A 21,393-nucleotide genomic window follows, 5' to 3' on the forward strand; every position below is an offset into this window, starting at 1 on the left:
ATACAAGGCAGATCATAGCATGTGTGCTCCGAAGAAGCCACAGCTATGGTCCAATGTGGTTTCAAACTGGAGCCCCGGGTATTATAGAAAGCACATGTAAAAGCCTCAGTAGTAGGGTAGCAGACCCATGCCCAAAAAAGGGGGACCTCTCAGTAAGATTTACGCAAACAGAAAAACAAAGTAACATTAGGAAAGGAGGCTATACCTGGATACGGAAAGTTAATACGTCCATCGTGCCACAGCAGGAGGGGGACAATTGCCACGGGATGTAGCTGCTGTATAATTACTTGATCCGCATTGTTACTGAGCTGGAACCAGTGTGTGACTGCTAATTCCTCCCACTGTGACCACGTCACATGTGCACAGCCACATGACCTAGTGCTCTTGGGAGATGTAGTCCCAAGCCCGGTAGGGACCACAATTCCAACTACACGGAGGTCCCGCCAGAGTAACGAACGAGCTATTCTCTCTAAGCGCATTTGGTTACACTCATGCCGGGGTTGGGACTACATCTCTCAAGAGCACATCGAATGCAGACACAATTTCTACATTGTATAGTAAGCCTTCATTGTCTAGAGATGCCTTATGTTTCTAATTTACTTCCGTGGAATGCCTAGATGCCCTCTGGGGGATCATCTTTCCTACATTACATTCCCATATTTGATTTTTTGTAGGACGGCGAGTTCCTTGAGCCACATGACTGGGTCGGTTGCGGCGTGTTCCCTGACATCAGCGGGCAAGCCCTTTTGTAATTAACTGTACCAGGAGCATGCTCTCCTCCCCTTTGTTTTATTTTATTTTCCTTGATCAATTGTACCCAGGAGTAAACAATACTAATTACACAGTAGATAAATGTGGCACAGTGCGACACCACCGCCAGCTGCCTACCACTGCCAGGCTTCTCAACTTGAAGCGAACGTAACTGTTTTAATGTTTGACTTAGCTGTTTATATTACTTACCTTATCTCTTCATGAATATGTTGTCTTTTCAGTTACCTCCAGTGAATCCACCAGTCTATGACGTAATAGGATCACTGGATGGTTTTGTATATTTGATAACCTTACACACTTTCACACCACTTAATTTGTTAAGCAAATTGAGAAGCAGCACTTATTATTAGGTCCTGAAGAAAGCCATTACCCCTCTGCACGAGGGTCACTAGCCTGAAACATGTTGACAGCATACTTACACTTACTTAGGGTTTATTTGTTTCCCGCAAGAGCCCTGTTTTTAATCCTGGCCCACAGACTCATAAAAAAAGGGATATTACGTACCCTGTAGCCTGTTTTTAAATCAACTTCACTTGTTCGGCTGCCCTCACTACCTTGAGCTCGTCACTGTGGTATTTAGCATACCGTTCCTCTACAATGAAACATCCCAGAGCTCCTCCCTCTGAGTGAGGGGATTGTATTGTGTACCGTGACTAAGTGTCATGGTAGGAGGAGAATTCTAATGATGAAGTATGCCACCTCTGGTAGCTGAGGGAATTCGTACTTTTAAAGGGATACCCCTTTGTAGCTAGGTCTTCATTTATAACAACTGTATATTTTTTCTCAGACCCAAGTCGTACACTTACTGTGGAGCAGTGCCTTAATCTCCATTTTATTATAGGAAATTCATTATTGCCATGTGCTGTCCACTGTACCTAGCATTTATGGACCTATCAACAGCATTCAACACTGTAAACCGTAGTAAGCCATGGAGGGTGCTGATGGATATGGGGTTGGATAATGTCCTGGCTGCAATCCCTACATGAGCATGTGAGGGCAAGGTTGCGGTTCGGCCAAGATGGAGTACTCTCTGAGGCCTTCTGTCTGGAACGTGGGCTCCGGCAAAGCCACAAGGTGGCACCCTTGTGGTTTATTTTATAAATTAATAACTTGACCCCATTCCTCATGGTGGCCTTTAAAGTTGTGCCTAAATAGGTAGCATGGCAATACCCACAGTACTTTACGCAGATGATGCAGTACTCATGGTTCGCATCCACTCTTCGGAGAGTGATAGATGCTTTTATTATATTAATGAGCAACCTGGCTCTGACCATCAATTTGAGTAAATCCTGCATTATGGCATGCGGTCCAAAGATACGCATTATATCCCCTGTAGTATGTAAAGGGAATCGACTAACCAGAGTGCATCCTTTCCTTAACTTGGGTATTACGTTTGATCGCTCAGGTGCATGGGTTGATCATGTTTCTGCCAGTACTTTCAAACTATCTAGGGCAGCAAGAGCTGTTCTAAATCTTCCATGGATAGTAGGCCACAGGCCTTGGCCCACCTTATCACTATTTATAATTCTAAGTGTGTTCCTATTGCTTGCTATGACACAGGGGTCTAGGGCTATTCCACCTGCTATCCCCTACAGGATGAGGAAAACCACATATGCAGAGTACTTCTGAGCCAACCTCCTGCTACGTCTAACTATTTTTCAAAGCAAACTTGGTTTGCTCTACCTGGAGGATGGCATCAAATTAGACCCGCTTTTACTATGTTTATCAGTTTGGGCCAACCCTGCAGCTAGACTGAAAAGAGAGGTCATTAGTAACTGCTTGCAGGAGGATAGGGGCAGCACAAAACTCTGGCTAGCCTATATGGTCACTGTCCTAAATGATCTAGGACACCCGAGATATTGGACTCTTCTGTGTTGATTTCCTCAACAGACAGTAAGGTGGTAAAAATCACTTTTTTGGGTAAAAAGAATCCTTTCAAGGGAAGGGCCGAACTATGGAAGTTTACAGTTTCTAATTATTGTGCTCTAAAGCAAAACGTGGAAATGGAACTGTATCTGACCTGGAAAAGTGGGCGACGGGAAAAGTGACTTCTCCTGTTTTAGGACAGGTAGGGTTCACCATATGCTGCGGTTTCCCTTGAGTTATTCATTTTAAGGGGCACCTGCCCTGGTGATCTGGTGATGGGGTTTCGGAGCAAACATTGCTTCATTTTGGTTTTTCTTGGGCAATTTTATCGGTTATATTTTAACCCTGTTTTGTTACCGTTTTTCGGGAAAAATCGATTTGATCAACGCATGGTGGCCCCTAAATTTCTGCAATTATTAAGCAAAGAGGAGGCATGCGATTGAGTTGGATTCTTTTTTAAGTTAGCTATTTACTCAAGAAACAGTAGGTTATAATGTATAAATACATTTTTTTGAATGAATTTTAAAGCAATTTTTGTAGGTTTTACCAGCTGTGCTTACGTGATGGATGGTTATCAAAGTTGGATCACCACCATAGCTGGTTGTTTGAAAAAGGAAATAACTGTATTTTAACTAATTGCTATATGAATGTTTAACTGTTACTAATTCTGCTTGTATGTGTACCATTGGTATGTGAATAAAGGTCGAATATATTCAATGGAGTGCAGTTAGGATTTTATGTAGTAATGTACACATTCCAAAGAAAGAACAGGAGGGTGATACGAACTTATCCTGAAAAGGATAGCTGAGTCAGAGGTCCAATGAGCTGGACAAAAAATATTTGCCAGAGTGGGCAAACGTGGTGAGAAAAGGACAGGATTAGGAAAACTAATTCCATACGATCGGAAGTCGGAATACTCTTTAAGAAAAAGAGTCGCTCTGATTGTTCAAAGAGACTGTAGAAAATTACAGGGGATGACAAACTGCTTCTGGCGTCTAGAGAGGGGTATTTAGGCAGAACAGCACCAGCATTTGTATGTGAACTGAGCAGTACGTTGTCGAGACTGGAAAATCTATAAGCTCATGTGAAGGGTAGGCAGGTGGCAACCTACATATTTGGTTGTGCACAACAGGGCAATGTAGACTGTCGAAGGCAAGGGAGGTGAAGGGAAACACAGAATGCCTAAATTGAATTGATGTGAGGCAAAGAAAGCATGGTATAATGAAGGCATAGACATAAGCTTAAGGGGAGGAAAGCACTGGACAACAAGGCAGGTTGATACTAGCAAGTAAAGTGAACGAGGAAGTCAATGAAATGTGAGGCTAACAGGTGCCAGAGTGGGGCCGAGCAAAGCTTTGCTAGGGTAGGCAGGGTGAAGAAAGCACAGAGAAGCATACTGACGCAGGATGTCATGTATGGCATGGGCTGGATAGCTAGACAGACTGTCTGGTGTGCACCAGATATATGAAGAAGCACCACAATATAAGCACATCCAAAAATGTTTTATACAGCGCAAAAGATCACACTTTGAAATGTAGAAGCTGAATATATTATCTAAAAATTAACCAATACATATTTTTCAAACCATGACTTTGCCGTTCCAGTTTACAGGCAGACAGCCACACTACAAAGCCCGCAGCTGTTGTGCACCCTAATCCCACTCCTTGAATGAATGAGACCGAGTCCCATCTTGAAATCAACATGGCAGGGTGCAACTTTCACGAAGAGGCGGCACAGCCCCACCCTATGTTCTCTTGTAATAAGGTGGCAATTGGCAATCCGGCAAAGGCCTCAATGTCCCTAAAAGGAACTCTTTCTACCAGGCAATATCGTTGTATTGTATTTATATTGTCTCAAAGAAAGGATGCTGAAGACAGTGAAGAGTCTGTGTGTGCTGATTTAGGTATCCGATTAAGAAAGTCTGTGCAGAACATGAGTCGGAATGATGTGGGCGGTCGATGGATGCTCACAGGTTCTGCTCCTCCTCCAAATCAACCTTGGTGAAATTAAGTAGAGGCTGTATTGAGCTATTAGTGCCATGACTCCGGAGGCTCTCAGTAGAGTCTGAAGACCCTGGATTGGGAGACAAGGAGGGAACAGACATGGATTATTTTTCTAAAGATCTGTACTGAAAACAAAATTACATTACTACAAAATCAAACCCCTTGTATCTAATCAGGACACCAAAGTACATTTAAATCATAGACAAGAGGGCAGATGCCAATACAATATACAAGAATTGGTTAATTAACCTCAACATTGTCCTACTTTTAATTATTATAGCACAACAACATAGCAAGTGTCCCTGACCTTAAACAAATGGAGCAGACTTCACCGCTAGCTCTAGACATTTTGCACTTACCCGACCCAATAGCAACAAGGAAGTTATGCCAGTGCTGTACCCATTTGGTTATCTTTTTTAATCAGAGGCGGGCGTCACTGTCAGCTCATATTGCAGCTGAGAAGCAACAACAGCAACATGCAGCACAACAGACACAAATGCAAATACCCTACTGTCCTTAACAGAAAGGGATATGTGTTGCCTTTGAGTCTAGGAAAGCTCGCAGATGGAAACCCAGCCAATATTCTTAATAAGTAACTAATTCTTCTTTTAAACACTCACTTCGCGCTCACTGTACTTTTGCTTTAGACACACAGCATGTAGTAAATATGGTACCAGGGCAATTTCATCATCGAGATCGGTTCTTCAGAGATGGCTAACCGTCTTAAGGATTGACTGCTGTAGCTGTACCAATGAACAATCCAAAATTAAGTTAATGAAGGCTTCGCTTTGGAAACGGTCATGTGAAATATTCACATGACCGTTATGCCAGTTCTTCATTAACCAGAGCACCGACTGGTACAGCTTCTACAGCATTTGCAGGTTAACCTCCAAATGTATGCTAACACTTCAGTACATTTAATGTTATAAAGCTGGGAGGAGAATTAAGCCAATATGTAAACTTCACTTGGCCATGTATTTCTAATTAAAATACTAAGGAAATCGTGCCTACAGTGAATATACACATATCCACTTAAAAGTCGTGCAAACTTTCACCAACAGGGTGCTTTGTAAAAGTGTTGCACTGGCTGCCTTCTACATGCTGGAATGGGTCACTGCCCTTCTCTGGGATGGATTATGAGCCTTGTGTATGGGGAGAGACATGAACGATCTGGATACCGGAGTCGTCCATCCACGTACTTGGCTAACACCATGTACTTTCCCTTATTGGCCTGGACAGCTGCTGGGCAACATTGCTTCTGTTGCTCCACCAGCATACTTAAACACTCTGCTGATATGGATGGGCCCCCACATAGCTGGCGCGCCAGGGCAAGTCCTCTGCGCCCACCCAAGTCAATTCCTCTGCCTGCGCCTGTCCCCCCCAGCCATTTTAATCCAGGTTCTGCTCTATCTGATGATTTAATATATATATATATATATATATATATATATATATATATATATATATTAATACCACACCAAACTTCACCATCCAAGAAGGCGCTGACTCCGTGTATCTCAGTTCAAGATTTTTATTGCATATCAACTTCTGCTCAGACGCGTTTCGGCGGCAACCTCCGCCTTGCTCACTAACGTCTGACTAAACAAAATGACACTTATATACATGTTTTTAACCAATCACATGTGTCAATATGGTCATACTTAATTGGCACTCATTAGTTTCCATGGCAATCATATGTTACACCCCATCAATTTGTATGTGTTTCACACTTCTATGGCGTTTTAGAATACATAACTTTGTTTCTAATATTGTAAAAAATAGGCACGTATTAAATATATACAAATAGTAAAGAAAGGTGCATTTCTAACATTCTGTTTCTTGTTTATCCCTTTATCACTGTTTGAATGTTCTTGGCGGGAGAAAACCTCCGTTTTCGGTGTTTGTTTACATGTTAATGGTGTCATGATTTTGCTGGCCTATCAGTTGAGGAGGTGTGTTCCCCTACGGCCCCTGATTGGTTACCCGGATACTGTCATTTCTCAAAAGGGTTCTGCCTATTCAGGCATCGGTTTGTTAGTCTGGTTGGCAGGGGCAGAGCACTTTCCCCGGTAACAGACGATCGTTCGTGATTCTAGTGAGTAATGACCTGTTTGTTCCGTTTCAGTCTGCTCGGGGTTTATTTAGCCTGTGCTACGAGGAACTTCCCATTGAACTATTAAGCCTTCGTTCTCTGGGACCAAGACCGCTGTTTCATACGAATTGTGATCACAGCGTCTCGAGTGTTTATTTAATAAAAACCAACATATAGTTTTCCCGCTTTAGAGAGAAATATTGTCGTTTTGCGTTAGTGCGCGTTAAATCTCCCTCTAAAAGTGATTCATCTCGGGAAGTGAAATGCCTGCGTGCTAGCTGTGCCATTAGGGGTGAGTTATTGCCAATTAGTCAAAAGGTAGTTCCTATGACTATGTGATAAAATATGTGATGATTCTCACATATTTACGTGTGCTGTTTAACAACGTTAAAGGTACTTGGGAAAGAGAGAGCGGACGCTGCTTCTATATATGGACGCTTAAAGCTTCATCCGCATTAAGCCCTACAGGGATTTTGGAATTGAGTAAAATTATATAACGTGATTCCAAACGACGCAATGCAAGTTTGCGATTGCCTCCCCTCAGATTTTTTGGGACACTATCCAGTACGCAATATGTCAAGCCTTTTGCATCACCACCATGTACTTCGTGGATATGTCTCGCAACAGGGTATGCTGGGTCCTTGTTGGTTATTGCCCTAAGATGTTGCAGCACTCTGACATGCACTGGGTGAATGGTTGATCCCACGTACATTTTACCACATATGCATGTTAGGAGGTATACCGCATGGTCTGTTTTACATGTATAGTGATCCCTCAGAGTGTAGGGTTGTTTGCGGAAGGGTACTGTGATGCTGACTGTGTTTTTGCCATGAATGCAGGCTTTGCATTTCATGCATTTTTTAAAACCTTTTTGGGATTGGTACCAGGCTTTTTGTTTGGGTATTTCTGGGGCATTACAAACCAATTGTTGTCGCATGGATTTTGCCTTTCTAAAAGACATTAGTGGCCTTTCACCCACTGTTTTGCCTATGGTTGCGTCATTTTTAACCAATGGCCAATGTCTTCGAAGTATTTTACGAAGATTGGCTTGGTGACGATTATAGCCTGTGATTAGCCTGGGTGGTTGTCTGTCCGGTGTGGATGTCACAGACTCCACTTCTTTTGTGAATAATAAATCCAGGCGGGTTTTGGAATTACATTTTGTTTCTGCAGCCTTGCATGTCTCATCTGTGTACCCTCTTTTTTTCAGTCTTGTAAAGAGATTAGTTTTTGCATCAGTTAACCCCTCTTTTGTGCTGCAATTGCGAGTCATCCTAAGGCATTCTGCGTATGGGATCGACTGTATTAGTGGTGTTGGGTGGAAGCTGTTCGCATGGAGGATTGTATTGCCCGCAGTGGGCTTACGGTATGTGCGTGTTTGTATTTTCCCATTCTCTACAAATAGCTCCACATCTAAAAACTGAATGCTTTCTTTGCTGGCATTGCACGTAAATTTTAGATTTAGTGAGTTCTCATTCAACTGTTCTGTGAAGATATTGGCACTTTCCACACTCCCCTCCCACAAAATAAATATGTTGTCTATAAATCGTTTATAAACAATTACATTATTCTCCAATGTCTCCTTGTGTAGGTTCTTAAGTACCTGCTCCTCCCACCAGCCCATATGCAGATTCGCATAGCTGGGGGAGAAGCATGTACCCATGGCTGAACCCTGGATCTGTTTATAAAACAACTTATCAAAGATAAAAGTATTATTTGTGAGACACCACTCAGTCATTTCCAAAATCATTGCAGTATGCTTGTACTGGTTCATAGGTCTTTTTCCCAAAAAATGTTTTATGGCATTTAGTCCATCTTTGTGTCTAATGCTGGTATACAGCCCTTGGACATCCAATGTTAGAAATACATAGTTCTCTTTCCATCTTACATCGAATATCTTTTTTAGGAAATCACCAGTGTCCTTTATATAGGCCGGTAGTTTTCTGACCTCTGGTTGGAGAAAGTGGTCAATGTACACACTCGTATTCTCGAAGAGGCTTCCTATGGCTGAAATTATAGGCCTCCCCGGCGGGACTTTCTCATTTTTGTGCACCTTTGGGATTAGGTACAGTTGTGCTGTTACCGGATAGTCTGTTTTAAGGAATTCTAGTTCATTCTTGCTCAGTAATCCTTCTCCTCTCCATTTGTACAGTTCATTATGGTACCTCTCTTGGATACCTACCAAATGGGTTGGACTTATCCTTGTGTAGCACTCCCTATCTTGCAATTGTGAAAGTGCCTCCGCATTGTACATTTCCAGTGGCCATAGTACAATGTTGCCACCTTTGTCGGACCATCTTACTACAATGTCTGGCCTGGATTTGATTTTCTCCATTAGTGCATTGTATTTTCTATTCTGGTCTTCATTTTTCCTATATCTCTGCTTGGTGCTTAGAATAGACAGTTCTTTGAGGTCTTTTATTACATATTCTGCAAACAGATCCAGTCCATCTTTTGGCATTGTTGGCATAAAAATTGATTTCGGTTTGAAACCGGTTTTCACTGGTTGCCAGATGTTAATATCCGAAGCCTTTGCTGCCCCACTGGGTGTGATTTCCTCATTTATTCCTTCATTCTCCATTTCCAAGTCAATTAGGTTCTGTAGTGTTTCCATGTGTTCAACATTTAGTGTATTTGTTGTTTCACTGCTCATTCCTGCTCCTGTTGTGGTAGCATTAACATTGTAGAAATACTTTTGCAGTTTTAGTTTTCTTATATAAAGGAAGAGATCAATCCTTGTTTGTGTGTAATCAAAGTTTGTGTCACTGCAGTAGGTCAGGCCTAGTGACAAAATTTCAAGTTCGTCATTGGTTAGCTCCATATTTGATAGATTTATTATTGTGTTGTCTTTTTCTGTAATATTCATCGGCGCCTGTTGGATCTGTATTTTTGTTTTTGTTTCTGTTTTTCTGTTTTTTGTGCCTGTGGCTCCCCATCTCCTGTCTTTCCGTCTCCTGCTCTTTGTTTTTGTTTTTGTGTTTGATTGTTCGTGCCTCGCCATGTTCCCTGAGTTAGTGTATTTCTCGGGCGCAATGTTCTGAGGCGTTGTAGGCGTAAAAAAGCAAGTTCTTCAGCTGGAGTTGGTGTTATATATATATATGAAATGCGTTACTTACCTGTAACAGCAGTTATCCAGTGTTGGTGTCTTTCATAGATTCACATGCCTGAATCATTCCCCGTCGCCGAGACGGGAGCCTCCGGTACATAAAAAAGTAATGTCCTAAGGACATACATAGAGAATATAGGCCGAAGGGCCTCCCCTTTTGGGGCCTTTCCACGTCCTTATGTAAAAGGACCGAACTCTCATCGTTAGCCAATCAGCTCCGACCTCCCTCTAGAACCTTCCCGGGAGGAGCCTCCGTCCCTCAGATTTTCGTACGCACCCAGCTAGGGTGTCGCAATGTAGACCTAGAGGTACGTGAGTCCTTACCGGGGAGGCGGGAGGGTTGCATGTGAATCTATGAAAGACACCAACACTGGATAACTGCTGTTACAGGTAAGTAACGCATTTCTTATCCAGTATTTGGGTGTCTTTCATAGATTCACATGCCTGAATCAGAGTAGCCAGCAGTTATACATGCATAGTGGTAAAGCACATTCTCACATCTAGCAGGCCTGCATAAATTACAGACAACATGAGAGAAACATGGTAATATACAGTCATGCATATAGCAGAGAAAACCATGAAGAATGTGCATACATGAGAGAAACATGGTAATATACAGTCATGCATATAGCAGAGAAAACCATGAAGAATGTGCATACCTGGATGGCGGGACGAGGTAAGGCTCACCTTATTGGAAGAGATGGCGCAGCACCGCTTGTCCCACTGCAGCGTCCTTCTGCAGTTCGATGTCCAGGCAGTAGTGCTTGGAAAAGGTATGCGGGGACTTCCATGTCGCCGCTCGGCAGATGTCCAGGATCGTCACTCCAGCGAAGAGCGCCGCTGACGTTGACATCGCTCTGGTCGAGTGGGCAGCCACTCGGTCTGTCAAAGGCCGTCCGGCCTGATCATGGCAGAAAGCAATTGCTGAAGAAATCCAGCGTGAGATGCTCTGTTTTGTCAAGGGCAACCCCATGCGCGGGTTGCTGTAGGCTACAAAGAGTTGAGAAGACTTCCTGACGTCTTTGGTCCTGTCCAAGTAGAATTTGAGACACCTTTTAAGGTCCAAGGAATGCAGCGCCCTTTCCGCTGCTGTGGAAGGGTCCGCAAAGAACGACTTGAGGACAATTGGTTCGTTCAGATGAAAGTCTGACGGCACTTTAGGAATGAATTTAGGGTTGGGCCTGAGTACCACTCGGTCGTGCCTGAATTGGAGATACGGTTCCTGAATGGACAGCGCCTGAAGTTCGCTGACCCGTCTGGCTGACGTCAGGGCTAGCAGGAGAGCCGTTTTCCAGGAAAGATGTTTGAGCGAGGCCCGGTGTATGGGCTCGAATGGGTGTTTCATTAGTTGGTTGAGCACCAAGTTCAACTGCCAGGTAGGAGGGACTTTCCGAGGCCTCGGAAAGGATCTGTAGAGCCCCTTCAGAAATTGCTTTACCAGTCGACTGGACCAGAGGGAGGGTCCCGATGGGGTCCTGGTGAACCTAGAAATCGCAGCCAGATGAACCTTAATGGAGGCGTGAGCCAGCCCCGATTGAGCCAGGTGTAGGAGGTACGGTAGCAGCTGTACTGGGGTGACCCGGAGGGGGTGTAAGTCTTGTTCCGAACACCACAAGCAGAACCTCTTCCACTTCAGCGAGTAGGTCTTGGTCGTGCTGCCCGCCCTCGCTTTGGCTAGTACTGCCCTGCAGTCCTGCGGTATATCTAGGTCTCCGAACTCACGGTGCTCAGGAGCCAGGCCGATAAGTTGAGCGAACGGAGGTTCGGGTGGTGTACTTGGCCTCCGGACATTGTCAAGAGGTTCGGGTGTTGTCGCAGGTGAATCGGGGGCCTGATGGACAGGCGAAGTAGATCCGAGAACCAATGTTGTCTCGGCCAGTACGGAGCAATCAGTATCAGCGTGCACGGTTCCGTCCTCATCTTCCGGAGGAGCCTCGGTATCATCGGGAACGGAGGAAAAGCGTACGCAAACACGCTGGACCAGCCGATGGAAAAAGCATTTCCCAGCGACCCCCGTTGGGGATGCCAGCTTGCGTAACTTCGGCATTTGGCGTTCCCTGCCGTCGCGAAGAGATCGATCCTCGGGGTGCCCCATTGTGAGAAGACGTGGGCCACCGTGTCGCCGTTGAGTTCCCATTCGTGGGAGAGAGAGGTCTGCCTGCTGAGGGCGTCCGCGATAGTGTTGTCCTTCCCTGGAACGTACTCCGCTTTGAGGGAGAGGCCGTGCGCCACCAACCAGTTCCAGATTTTTTGCGATTCTCGTGAGAGAGAGAGAGATCGCGTTCCCCCTTGTTTGTTCAGGTAGTGCATCGTCGTGGTGTTGTCTGTTTTGACGAGCACAGGGGAAGTGCCGATGCGTGGCAGGAAGGCCTGTAGAGCCAGATACACTGCTCTCAGTTCCAGGAGGTTGATGTGTAGTTGTTTCTCCTGGGCGTCCCATTTGCCGCTGACTCGAAGGTCCAGCAGTACTGCGCCCCTACCTTCCAGCGAGGCATCGGTCGTGATGACCAGTGGTGCCGGCGGCAGGAGGAACCGCAAGCCGGCCGTCAGGTGTGTCTTGTTTCTCCACCACAGAAGGGCCTTTATGATGGCCGGTGTGATCGTGATAATGTCGTCGAATGAGCCGGAACACTGTTTCCATTGTCTCGCCAACGCCTCCTGCAGGGGGCGCATGCGGAGCCTGCAGTGCGGTACGAGGAGAATGCATGAAGACATCATCCCTAGCAAGGATGTGAACGTCCGGACCTTGATGCGAGGCTTCTTGGCCACCGCCGCGGCCAGAGACAGTATTTTGCTGATCCTGTCCTCTGAGGGGAAAGCCTTCGCGCGCTCCGTGTCCAGGGTCGCCCCTAGGAAGGTGATCCTCGTCGACGGAGTAGTGCATGATTTTTTGAGGTTGATCGTCAGACCCAGCTGTTGGAAAAGAGCGCTGCAGGCGTTGAAGGAAGCCAACGCGTCCTCCGGGGAAGGAGCCTTCACCAGCCAGTCGTCCAGGTAGGGGAACACCTGGTGACCCCTTTGTCGCAGGAAGGCTGCCACTGGCGCCAAGCACTTCGTGAAGATACGTGGGGCAGATTTGAGGCCAAACGGCAAGACCTTGAACTGGTAATGTCTGCCCGCTATTTCGAACCGTAGGTATTTCCTGTGCCTGACGAGGATGGGGATATGGTAGTAGGCGTCCTGTAAGTCCAGGGAGACCATCGAGTCTCCTCTCTCCAGTGCTCCCAGGATCTCCTGGATTGTGACCATCCGGAAGGATTGACTCCTCAGGAAGGCGTTGAGCGCCCGGAGGTCTAAGATCGGCCTCCATTTGTCCCCTTTCTGTTGGACTAGGAAGAAGTGGGAATAAAAACCCTTCCCCTTCTGGGACTCCGGGACTCTTTCGATGGCTCCTTTGACCAACATGGCGGAGACTTCCTGGAGAAGGAGGCGCAGGTGTTTGTGGGCACGCTTCAGCGGAGGGGTGTTGGGAGGGGTGTTGACCAGTTCGAGGGAATGTCCAAATTGAATTATTTGTAGTACCCACCGATCCGTAGTGATTTTTTGCCAGTTGTGGAGGAAGTGGGTCAGTTTTCCCCCAATTCGAAAGGATTGAGACGGTGGTGGGACTGGCTGGAGTAAATGGTCACTGGCGGCCGCCAGTGCCCTTCTTGGCGGATTTGCCTCTGAAGGACGATCTCCCATAGGATGACTGTCGGGACTGTTGTTTTTGCTGGGGCTGGTTCCTGTTGCCGTAGGAATAGGACGACCGGTTTTGGTAGGAACCTCTGTAGGAGTACTGACCTCTGGAGCGGCCCCCTCGAAAGGATTGGTTCCGGGACTGGAGGGAGCCCAGAGCCCTTGCCGTGTCGGTGTCCTTTTTGATGGCCTGGAGTGCCTCGTCTATCTTCTCCCCAAAGAGGAATTGACCATCGAACGGCATATCCAGCACCTTAGATTGGACCTCCTGCCGAAAAGACGTCGCTTTGAGCCAGCCTTGGCGGCGGAGCACGGCAGCCCCGGCCAACTGGCGGAAGCCCGTCATGGCTGCGTCGATGGCGCAGTCGATAATTTCTGCCGCGGAGTTTTGTCCTTCTGCTAGAAGAGCTTTCACCTCGTCCTGGACCGTGGCCGGCAGGCCTTGCAGGTAGGGAGCTATGTCTTCCCATAGCTGGCGGTTGTAGCGGCCAAGGAGGGCGATGGAATTTGCCACCTTGATGGACATGGCGGATGTGGTGGAGAACCTCTTGCCTATGGTGTCCAGCTTCCGTCCTTCCTTGTCCGGGGGCGCAGACAACGGCGAGGAGGGGTTGCGGGATTGTTTTTGGGCCGCCTGAGTGACAACCGAGTCCGGTTTGGGGTGGCCGGTCAGGCAGGCAGGTGCGGAGTTCGGGGCCTTATATTTTTTGTCTAGGCGCGGAACCACCGCAGGCACCGAAGCAGGCGTGAGCATCAGCTTCTTGCCCTGTTCCCATAGAAAGTCTATAAGAGGAATAGACTTGGCCGATTTCTGGGTGTGCTCCTTGAAATCATGGAGGAAGCATTCCGTTTCCGCGGATTCCACTGCCATGTGAAACCTCCTTGCAGCTCTGTCCACCAGTTTGTGGAAACCTCCCACGTCCGCCGCTTCAGAGTGGCGCGGTCGTGGGGATGCCGGGGTAGACGAATGGTGTGATGACGCAGCATCGGCATCTTCGTCTCTGTGGTCCGAGGCGACGTCTTGCACCTCGCCTTCCTCTAAGTCCGTCTCATCCTCCTCGCTTTCCGATGAGTCCTCCGCCTGGGTTTGCGGTCGGAGTTGGCTCCGAGGACGGGCCTGGGGAGCGGAAGGGTGCGAGGCCGACGGTTGCGCTTGGGTGACCGGTACCTGGGCACCGCTGTCTGCGTCCGGGAACCGTTGTTTATAGTCCTGCACCAGGGATTTCAAATCGTTGACCAGAGACAGTGGCAAACAGATCATCGGGGTGTTCACCTTGTCGACGTTCAGGGAGCTGCCTTGATACATAACTTCGTCCCGGATCCCGTGGACGTCCTGGTGTTCTTCGTGAACCTCCTGTTCTTCGTCTGACTCCTCACTCTGGAGTGTTTCCTGTTCTTGCTCGGGTGCTAATTCCACCGTTGGGCGAACCGAGGGCGTTGGAATCGAGTGAATAGAGACTTCGACCAATCTCGATTCTTTCCAAGATGGCGCCGGGGTCTCTTCCGACGACGTGCGTGAAGATGGCGCCCCTGCCGTGTGTGTTGGTGATTTGGGCACCTCCGTCAGGGTCAATGGCATCAAATTTTGCGGGGATAAGGGTTTCGCCGCCTTACTGATGGCAGGGCCTTGGACTTGAGATATCTTTGTCGAAGGCGTGCTCTTTGAACTTGACTTCGACGTTTTAGGAGACGAACTTGACTTCGACGTCTTAGGTGACGAGCCTTCGGTATGATGTGTTTTCGGCGAAGGCGTACCTGTAGATTTAGACCTCTTAGGTGACGAAGAGGCCGCTTTCGTATTGGATGAAGGTTTCAGAGGAATGGTCGAGGAGACCGGTGCTCCTGAGGACGCAGTGGTGGTCGTCGTGGCCGTCGCGGAGGGCGATGAGGCCGTAGTGGTCGACCCAGTGGTCGTGACTGAGGTGGTCCGCTTAGTAGATGGAGCGGGCTTCTTGAACCTCTTGCCATCCTTAACAGACACGGAGGAGGTGGTGGAGCGTGCCTCCGAAGGCTTCCTGTGCGCCTTCTTAGGAGGAGTGTCTGTCTCACCAGGGGACTGCACCCTGGGTCTCTTCTTGGAGACTTTGGAGGTCGCGGAGACACTACCCTCGGAAGATTCCAGAGTGTCTCGGACCTTAAGCCTGTCGAGCCATTCGCGAAGGCGACTTTCCCTTTCCTTAACCGTCTTCTTTGGGAAGGCTCTACACACCCTACACTTGTCAGTGACGTGGTCAGGGTACAGGCAATATAAGCACAGGTCGTGCTTGTCCTCCGCTTGAATCCGCTGCTTGCCGCAGGAGGAACAGGCCCTTAGAAGGGCTTTCTTCTGTGAGTCCGCCATGGACGAAGCTTTCTTATTAGATTCCGACATGTAGTCGATGATAGGATAAATCCTTTTTTGACAAAGTGAATTTCGGCGAAGTTTGAGACTTCGAATTTTGGAAAACCTGAAGAGCTCAGGTTGGAGACTCCCTAGCACAACGTGCGGTAGAAAAATCTGAGGGACGGAGGCTCCTCCCGGGAAGGTTCTAGAGGGAGGTCGGAGCTGATTGGCTAACGATGAGAGTTCGGTCCTTTTACATAAGGACGTGGAAAGGCCCCAAAAGGGGAGGCCCTTCGGCCTATATTCTCTATGTATGTCCTTAGGACATTACTTTTTTATGTACCGGAGGCTCCCGTCTCGGCGACGGGGAATGATTCAGGCATGTGAATCTATGAAAGACACCCAAATACTGGATAATATATATATATATATATATATATATATATATATATATATATATATATATATATATATATATATATATCAATAGTAAACTGCCCCACTGTAGCAATACTATTGATCCCGCCTTCTTGGAGGGTACGGTGTCATGTAAACGCTGCAAATGTGTGCTTGGTATCAGCTGTGCCACTGAGCAACCCTGGAGTAATATTCTTGCCGGTGGACTTATTACTGTGAGGTCCCTCCTCAATCACGTCCAAGAAGTACATGGCCTGGTTATTGCTCTTCTTTTAGATTGTTTGTCTCTCACTGTGTCCTGCTGGCTCAAACCTTGGTCCAACCCAGCCATCTCAATTTCTCTCCCCCCGGGGACATGCCTCAGATGTGATAGGTCTGAAGGATTGTGTTACAAGCTTAGCCATTATTTTTCAAGATTCCTTCCAATTCAGCTATTTTGAGGTCAGCAATTTGAAGTGGGAGAGAGTTTGGGGTTTTGTTCTAAAATTGGTCACTCACAGTCCTTCGATGGGTGCTTAACATACTGCCGACCTGGGTTGTGTCCCAGTTTCTTGGCCACCCTAGGAGATGCCCTGTCGCCACTATTGCTCTAATAGGCTAACTTCAACTTACTAGATGATTTTAATTGAGACTTTTAGCATCAGGATTCTTCAGATCGTTAAAAGTGGTAGAGAGATTCTAACAATATTATACCTCCCTCAATTAGTAGGAGGCCCCATACACTCAGCTGGTCACATTTTGGTTGAGATTTGTACCAATTTCCCTCTACTGGTTTCGGAGGAACCTGTAGTTCACTAATGTTCGGACCATTGACTTGCTTACTTTAGGCTGACAGTGGATGTTAGATCTCGATCTAACCCCCAACCTGGCCAAAACCTTCATTACTTTCATAAATAGGAGAAATTCACAAGTTCCTATCTTTCTACCCGGCTGGCCATGACCCCCCTCATGGGAAGACTTCCAGATTAACTTGATTCGTGTAGTCCATAACCCACTGATTGAACAAATCAACTAGCCCCACTCGATATGCACCCTGGTACACACCTATTTTATCAGAAGGAAAGTTCACCTGCAAGCAGCGTGAGTGTAAATGGTGTTTGGCAACCAAATCTGAGGATCTGACTAACTTCAGGCTGGCCCAGAAGTCCTATCACAATTCTATTAGGCACGCCAAAAAAGCCTATTCCATCAGCCAAGTTGAAAAGACTAACTTTGACCCAAAAAGATCTTTCAAATCATTCCTGCAGCCTAAAGCCCTGTCAAGTGACATTCCCCCCTCACAGGCCCTATGTGATATTTTCACCTTCCTTGAAGAAAATATTTTAACATAGCCTCTAGCCCCGAACCAAACCAGTTACATGGAGAGGCTTCTCACCCCTCGTTTGCCACCTTTCATGAGATCAAGTTGTCACAATCATGACAAGCCATTATTTAGTGTAAGTACGTCTCTCCCCGAGATTCCTGCCCACTGGCCAATTCACATAAGGCCATTGACACAGTGAAACTAGCTATCAACCAGATATTAAATACTTCTCTTCTGTGGCCGAAGTCCCTAAATCTTGGAAAGTGGCTGTGGTCAAACCACTGCTAAACAAAAAAGCTCCTAGTGGACCCTTCAATTCTTGCCAATTTCAGGTCTATTTTGTTGCTTCCAGCGTTGGGCAAAATCTTGGAGAAAATGGCCAACTGTCAACTAACTTCCTATCTTGAAAGCTCACATGCACTCGACATTTGTCTATCTAGTTTCAGACCCAAGCATTCCACATACTCTGCCTTGTTAGAAGTCTCAGATCCAATAGTATCAAAACAGCATTGCTACCAGAATACAGCGTCATCTTAATTGTTTCAATCAGCAGTGTTCAGTACCATTTCCCATCCGATTCTCCTTCAGCATCGTCTTGAGATTGGCATATCTTAAAAGGCCTTGGAATGGTTTAGATCTTTTTTTTTTAGGGGGGGGGGGCAGATAGGAAACAACTGGTAGCTATCCTCCCCCTAGCTGCAAGGAGCTGTGGCTTTTGCCTTAACATCAAGGTTTGCTTATTTTAATAGCCTTTATGCAGAGAGTTAAAAGCAGTTGCTCAATAAACTCCAGATAGTCGAACACGCAGCCCCGGACTTTACTTAAACTTCCCAGAATTCCACTTCTGAAGCACTTAGGCGGTGCATAACAGCGTTTTATTTTAAATTCTCGTTCTGGTCTTTAGAGAATTTCATGCCACAGCCCCAAACATCTCACTGCCCGGTTCTATCACAATAGTACTCAGTGGATGCTGAGCTCTTCACACGCCAATCTTCTGAAAACTCTAAAATTATGTTTATTCATTCAAAGTGTACCCCCTTTGTTAGTCACCAGGCTAATGTAGAGACTAACGGTAAGTGGTGGCTATGTAGTGAAGTGACATTGTACTACCAATTCTCAATGAATATTTTAGCAGGCTCCCATAAATGGGATCTTTCCTCAACTTCTGAATGTTTCTCGGAAACTTTTGAAGTAGTCAAGGAGATCATAAGAAATTGTGTTTTCTGAGAAGACACAATGAATGTAGCCCGAAACAGAAAGTCTCCTTCAAGGTTGCTTTCATTGACGTGTTGCTTTACCTTGCCTAGGGGAACATCCATTTTCTTGTATGACCTAATTCTAACTAGTTTTTATTCACACAGCATCTTTCTAGCTATGGATTTTTAGATATTTCTATGTACATTACTAAACCAAAGACAGCAAGTATGTTCAAACAAAATCTTAATTTACATCTTGAATGGAAAAGCTAATCCTACCTAGTTTAAATAACTTTTACTGTCCAAGAAGCATTAAAGAGATAGGTTTCTGGAGTATAGTCATGGCAGACTAGACAGTTCTATACAGGAAATACCAGTAAGTAGTCTCTTAATTGGGGTGCTGGTAAAATGCCTGCATCTCATACCTAATAATCAGCTAAAACTAACCATTAGTCATGTCATGATTGTGTCATGAGGGCGGTAGTCATCCAAGATAGAAGTACCACTATGGGTATACTGTCAACACAGTCTAGCACTAGTGAGGTCAACTAAAAACAAAAATAAGGGACAGAGACAGCACTTGAGTGGCAATCACATTTAACAGAAAGTACGAGTTACTTACCTCTGGTAACAATGTATCTGGTAGAGACGATTCTAGCTGTAGATTCCTTAACATAGAATTATCCCCAGGCGTGACACTGGATCCGGAAAACTTTTTGCCACAGCATCCCTGCGCGCTGGGGGGATGGCATCAAGCGACTCCGCCCAGGCGTCGTCCGCGTACGTGACGTCAGCAAAATCACATAAGTCCCATCCCGGCGCGCCTACGTCCGTTTTCTTCGGAAAAATTTTCTGCGCCACAACGCAGAGCCACCAGACAAACTGTGGGAACGTGGTGTGCGAATAGCAGAACATTTGGAAAAAGGAATGGTGAGGGACAACACCATAAGGAACAGTGCCAGACACTGTAGTATCCAAAGCAGGGAAAAGAATTGAGATAGCACACAGCCCTGAGCCGCCACCCTGCCAGAATGTGGACAGTACCCCCCTGAGAAAAGGAACACATGCAACTGTCATGACAACCTGCAACAAGAGTAGAGCCCCAACCAAGAACAATGAAGGGGAACCCATTCCAAGACAGACAGGGAACGACAACCCTCCAAGTCTACCCCAGCACAGAGTGCGACCATCTCCCAAGGGAACAAGGGCAAGCACAGCCAGGTGACCCCAACCCAAAGGGTAGCAGAGGGGCCAGAAACTTAGAAACAAAGAGGGAGGAAGGGGAGGGATGAGAGTAAAGGCAAGTCCAAATCCTGAAGCAACCAGGGCAGAGGGGCACAGGAGTACCTATAGACCCATCCTCTAAATCACCAAAGAGGAGGAGGGGACAAGAACAAGACAAAAAAACATCCTGTTAAAAGAGCAAAGAATGCACTCATAGAAACACCGCCATCCACCAGAAGGTGACTGCAGAAGGCCAAGCCAAAAGGTCCTCCCAGAAAGGGGAGGAAGGGCGGGCCGCGAAGGAATCTGCGGCTAGAATCGTCTCGACCAGATACATCGTTACCGAAGGTAAGTAACTCATACATCTGATAGAGACTACTAGCCGCAGATTCCTTCACGTAGAATAGCTACCCTAGTCATACCCACGGGGAGGGAGGGTCTGCGGTAGGGCCCCACCAGCCTGGACATAACAGAGGGACCCACATGGGACTAGTCCAATGGACAGGGCGAAGAGCCCCTTCCTCCCAGGCAAGGGGGGAACCCCCACAAGCAGAACTCCACCAACCCCAAGAGGGGTGTGGGAAGAAGAAAGAAGAGGAAGAAAGCCCGTTCACTCAACAGAGGAACCAAGGGCAAGACCAGGGAGGCCGAAGCACCCCACGCCCCTACAAGGCGACAGAGCTTCCATCCAATGCCAGGGCAAGTAAGAGGAAGAAGAAAAGCCTAGAGGGCCCAAGGAAACGAGGGAAAAGAAGGCGAGCCCACCATAGATGGAAGGCAACAGACCAGACAGAGCGGCGCCGGAAGCAGGAAGAACAGCCCGGGGCCCTGGGAGGACCGGGCAGGCTATGCCTGACAAAGGGAGAAACACAGAACCATCCCAGCCTTCAGGACAGGAGCATGAAGGTGAGGAAATGACCAGACACACTACTACGAGGGGTCCGCACACACGACCTAAAGAAGCATCAGCAACATACATAAACGCCATGGAGAGCAGAGGCCAGAAGGCAACCAGATCTCCCTAGCAGAGCGCAAGCTATATAACAGCTGCCACTACCCCACATAGGGTACGTTAAGTCCCAAGACATGGGAACCCTCTTTGTAAGAAACTTCCGCAGCAGAGGAAAAAACGAAGGGAGCCACAGGAAAAACCCAGCAGAAGGCTTGAGAGAAAAACAGAAGGCCTAATCTCAGGGCCAAATCTGTGCAGATAACTCCAGCAAAAACACACACAGTCAACAAGGGGCCGTCCTGCAGCCAACAAAGCCACAGTTTCAGCAAAGAGGACACAAGTGGCCATAAAACACACCTCACAGCAAGGGCAACCTGCCCAAAAGAAGGTCCATGAACAAGATCAACTCAGCAGTCACTGAGGAGGAGAAGGAGGAGAGGAGGAGGAGGAGGACGGAGCCCT

General features: G+C 46.9%; 1 protein-coding gene across 3 annotated transcripts in view; it reads right to left on the reverse strand.

The window, feature by feature from the left end:
• Nucleotides 1-4,124: 4,124 nt before the first annotated feature.
• MGRN1 (mahogunin ring finger 1) overlaps nt 4,125-21,393 on the reverse strand; it is a 395,304-nt gene continuing 378,035 nt past the window's right edge. For all 3 annotated transcript variants that reach the window (XM_086941276.1, XM_086941277.1, XM_086941278.1), the window contains one exon: nt 4,125-4,710. In XM_086941276.1, coding sequence (XP_086797402.1) covers nt 4,604-4,710 — 107 coding nt within the window. In that variant the 3' untranslated portion in view covers nt 4,125-4,603. The remainder of the gene's footprint in view (nt 4,711-21,393) is intronic.

The sequence above is a fragment of the Lissotriton vulgaris genome, chromosome 10, assembly GCF_964263255.1.
Source record: "Lissotriton vulgaris chromosome 10, aLisVul1.2, whole genome shotgun sequence".
Classification (NCBI taxonomy): domain Eukaryota; kingdom Metazoa; phylum Chordata; class Amphibia; order Caudata; family Salamandridae; genus Lissotriton; species Lissotriton vulgaris.